Here is a 3,371-nt window from a genome sequence, read left to right as displayed (position 1 = left end):
ACACACATATAAACATACACCAGAGCCTCTCGAGTCGACACCCTGGACTTATTGTAGTTGTCGGTAGCTCAGAAGAGAGGAGGCGGTGTGTGTGTGCCATCAGTAAGACACTTCATGTTTCCCAGCCCAAGTGAGGAGACAAGCTGCCCTGTGATGTGTAAGCCGGCTGTGTGGGTGACGATGCGTACACACACACACACACACACACACACACACACACACACACACAGACACACAGACCTAGTAATCTAATAAATGGATGAATAATCGTGAAAAATATAGTGAATGATCCTGTACACTACCTGAGAGAGAGTTCCCCCCTCCCCGCTATCTTCCCTTATACACAGCGGATGTAAAAGAAAAAATTATTCACACGGAATCATTACATTATTTTCCCCCTCCCACGTGTAGCTTCTAGGTTATTGACGTGATGGTGGTTGGCAATTTACATATTTTCATTTTTTTTTTGTTTCTGAAGGTGAAGACGATGGGGGAGTCTGTTTATAAGGAGAGTACAGATGGCAGCCCCCAACGACAGCAGCCCCAACGACAGCAGCCCCCCAACGACAGCAGCCCCCCAACGACAGCAGCCCCAACGACACAGCAGCCCCCAACGACAGCAGCCCCAACGACAGCAGCCCCCCCAACGACAACAGCAGGCCCCGACGACAGCAGCCCCAACGACAGCAGGTCCCAACGACAGCCCCAACGACAGCAGCCCCCAACGACAGCAGGCCCCAACGACAGCAGGCCCCAACGACAGCAGCCCCCAACGACAGCAGGCCCCAACGACAGCAGCCCCCAACGACAGCAGGCCCCAACGACAGCAGCTCCCCCCAACGACAGCATTCCCCCAACGACAGCAGCCCCCAACGACAGCAGCCCCAACGACAACAGGCCTCAACGACAGCAGCCCCAACGCATTAAGCAGCCCCCAACGACAGCAGCCCCAATGACAGCAGCCCTCAACGACAGCAGCAGGCCCCAACGACATCAGGCCCCAACGATCAGCCCCCAACGACATCAGCCCCAACGAGACAGCAGCCCTCCCTCAACGACATCAGCCCCACGACAGCAGCAGCCCCCGAGGACAGCAGCTCCCCGAAATCAGCCCCCGACGACGGCAACAGCCACCAACGATAGCGGGCACCGATGACGTACGCCCCAACGACGACAGCCATCACCATCCCTGAGGGAATGAATACTGAGAAGCCAACACAAGTCCTTAATTAAGACAAGAACATACAAAGAATAATATAAGGTGCGTCTAAGCTTGAGCTATCTCCCCCACCCCCACCCCCTTTCCCTCTACCTCCTCCCCCTCTCTCTGCCCCTCTCCCCCACCCCTCTCCTTCTTTCCCTTCCACATCTCCTCACCTCTCCCCCGAGTCGTGTGCATCCGATGTTGCTCTCTGTTTTACCGTCAACACACCCACACACACACACACACACACACACACACACACTCACACACACACACTAGAGACTTGTGTACAGGTTTAGGTAAATGTATGCAAATGTTAGTCCAGGTCTTATTGTTGACGGGATTATATATTATTTATTTGTATATATGATTTTATAGTATATGTTATGAGATGAGAGTTTATTTTTCATATATCATGGTAGTGTTTTGTTAGTTTAAGCCGTATATCAGGTTAGTGTTTAGGTATATCACGGTAAAATTGTGTTAGATGTCAGGTCATTTATATATCAAATATTAGGTTCAAATCTCAGGTCATTCCTTTGTTATCTCAGGTCAAAGCTATGTTAGGTCATTTATCTATCAAATATTAGGTTCAAATTTCAGGTCTTTCCTTTGTTATCACAGGTCAAAGCTATGTTAGGTCATTTATCTATCAAATATTAGGTTCAAATTTCAGGTCTTTCCTTTGTTATCACAGGTCAAAGCTATGTCAGGTCATTTATCTATCAAATATTAGGTTCAAATTTCAGGTCTTTCCTTTGTTATCTCAGGTCAAAGCTATGTCAGGTCATTTATCTATCAAATATTAGGTTAAAATCTCAGGTCATTCCTTTGTTATCTCAGGTCAAAGCTATGTTAGGTCATTTATCTATCAAATATTAGGTTCAAATTTCAGGTCTTTCCTTTGTTATCTCAGGTCAAAGCTATGTTAGGTCATTTATCCATCAAGCATCAGGTCAAATCTTAAGCAGTCATTTCATTTTATCTCAGACTCTCTTTCCATAATCACAAGGTCAACATTCCGCCATTTAAAGGTCAGGTCAAGTCAGATCAGGTCAGCAAGAGTCAGGTGCTACTACAAACGTCGTCATCATCTCAAAAAAGGAGAACAAGAATAAAAAATTTCCACACGTTGCAGTTTTTTCCGATTTTATTGTTGAAGGGGAATCATTCTTGGAGTTGTGGGGCTCGCTGGAGTAGTGTTGGAGATGTGAGGGGGAGTAAAATGTTGGAGTAATGTTGGGGATATGTGTATGTGTGAGAGAGAGAGAGAGAGAGAGTGAACAGAATGCTGACGTGTGTGTGTGTGTGTGTGTGTGTGTGTGTGTGTGTGTGTGTGTTGGATATTCAGTGTGTACATGATATACAGTATTAGTATAGGACCATCAACTAAAACGAAGGTGTGATTACGTCCATATAATACTCGTGTACGTGTTTATGTGTACGTGTGCGTGTACGTATGTATGTGTATATATCTACATCATCACAAGTATGGATTCTAATGAGGTGGAAAACATCGCTACATACCAGAGAGAGAAACACGAATATAAGAAATAAATAAATAAACGAAAAATCCATCGGGCAGGACTAAGAGAGGAGGTAGACAGAGTACGATGGTGGAGGACGATAAGAGTGGGGGGGTGATGACCAGATCCTTCACTGGACGATAAGAGTGTGTGGGGTGATGACCAGATCCTTCACTGGACGATAAGAGTGTGTGGGGTGATGACCAGATCCTTCACTGGACGATAAGAGTGTGTGGGGTGATGACCAGATCCTTCACTGGACGATAAGAGTGTGGGGGGGTGATGACCAGATCCTTCACTGGACGATAAGAGTGTGTGGGGGGGGTTATGACCAGATCCTTCACTGTTCACTCTTATCTTACCAAGAGACAAAGTGAAGGAAGCACAACAAACTCCTGCACCACAATTGGGGATCAACACTGTTTAGTCTTGTTGTTAGAGTTTGTCTCATTCCACCACCATGTTTCCTTGTTTCCTCTTATAAGATTAAAACCAACTCTTCAATGAGGGAAAACAAATACATATCAAAAACCTAATCTAATCAAATCTAACCTAACCAACCTAACCTAACCTAACCTAACTTGGCTAACCTAACCTAACCTGCCTAATCTAACCTAACCTAACTTGGCTAATCTAACCTA

General features: G+C 46.0%; 1 protein-coding gene across 1 annotated transcript; it reads left to right on the top strand.

Moving 5' to 3' along the window:
* The first annotated feature begins 487 nt into the window (after nt 1-487).
* LOC121867421 (early nodulin-75-like) lies at nt 488-1,156 on the top strand. Its single transcript, XM_042367332.1, has one exon. The coding sequence runs from the start codon at nt 488-490 to the stop codon at nt 1,154-1,156; it is 669 nt and encodes a 222-aa protein (XP_042223266.1).
* The last annotated feature ends 2,215 nt before the right edge of the window (nt 1,157-3,371 follow it).

This window comes from Homarus americanus, unplaced genomic scaffold, assembly GCF_018991925.1.
Source record: "Homarus americanus isolate GMGI-L3 unplaced genomic scaffold, GMGI_Hamer_2.0 scaffold23598, whole genome shotgun sequence".
Lineage (NCBI taxonomy): Eukaryota > Metazoa > Arthropoda > Malacostraca > Decapoda > Nephropidae > Homarus > Homarus americanus.
Note: the sequence above shows the minus strand (reverse complement) of the source record. Positions and strands in the feature narration are given on the sequence as shown.

Bases quoted from the DNA above. Each gene is read 5' to 3' on its own strand.
- LOC121867421 (XM_042367332.1), top strand. From the start codon at position 488: ATGGGGGAGTCTGTTTATAAGGAGAGTACAGATGGCAGCCCCCAACGA.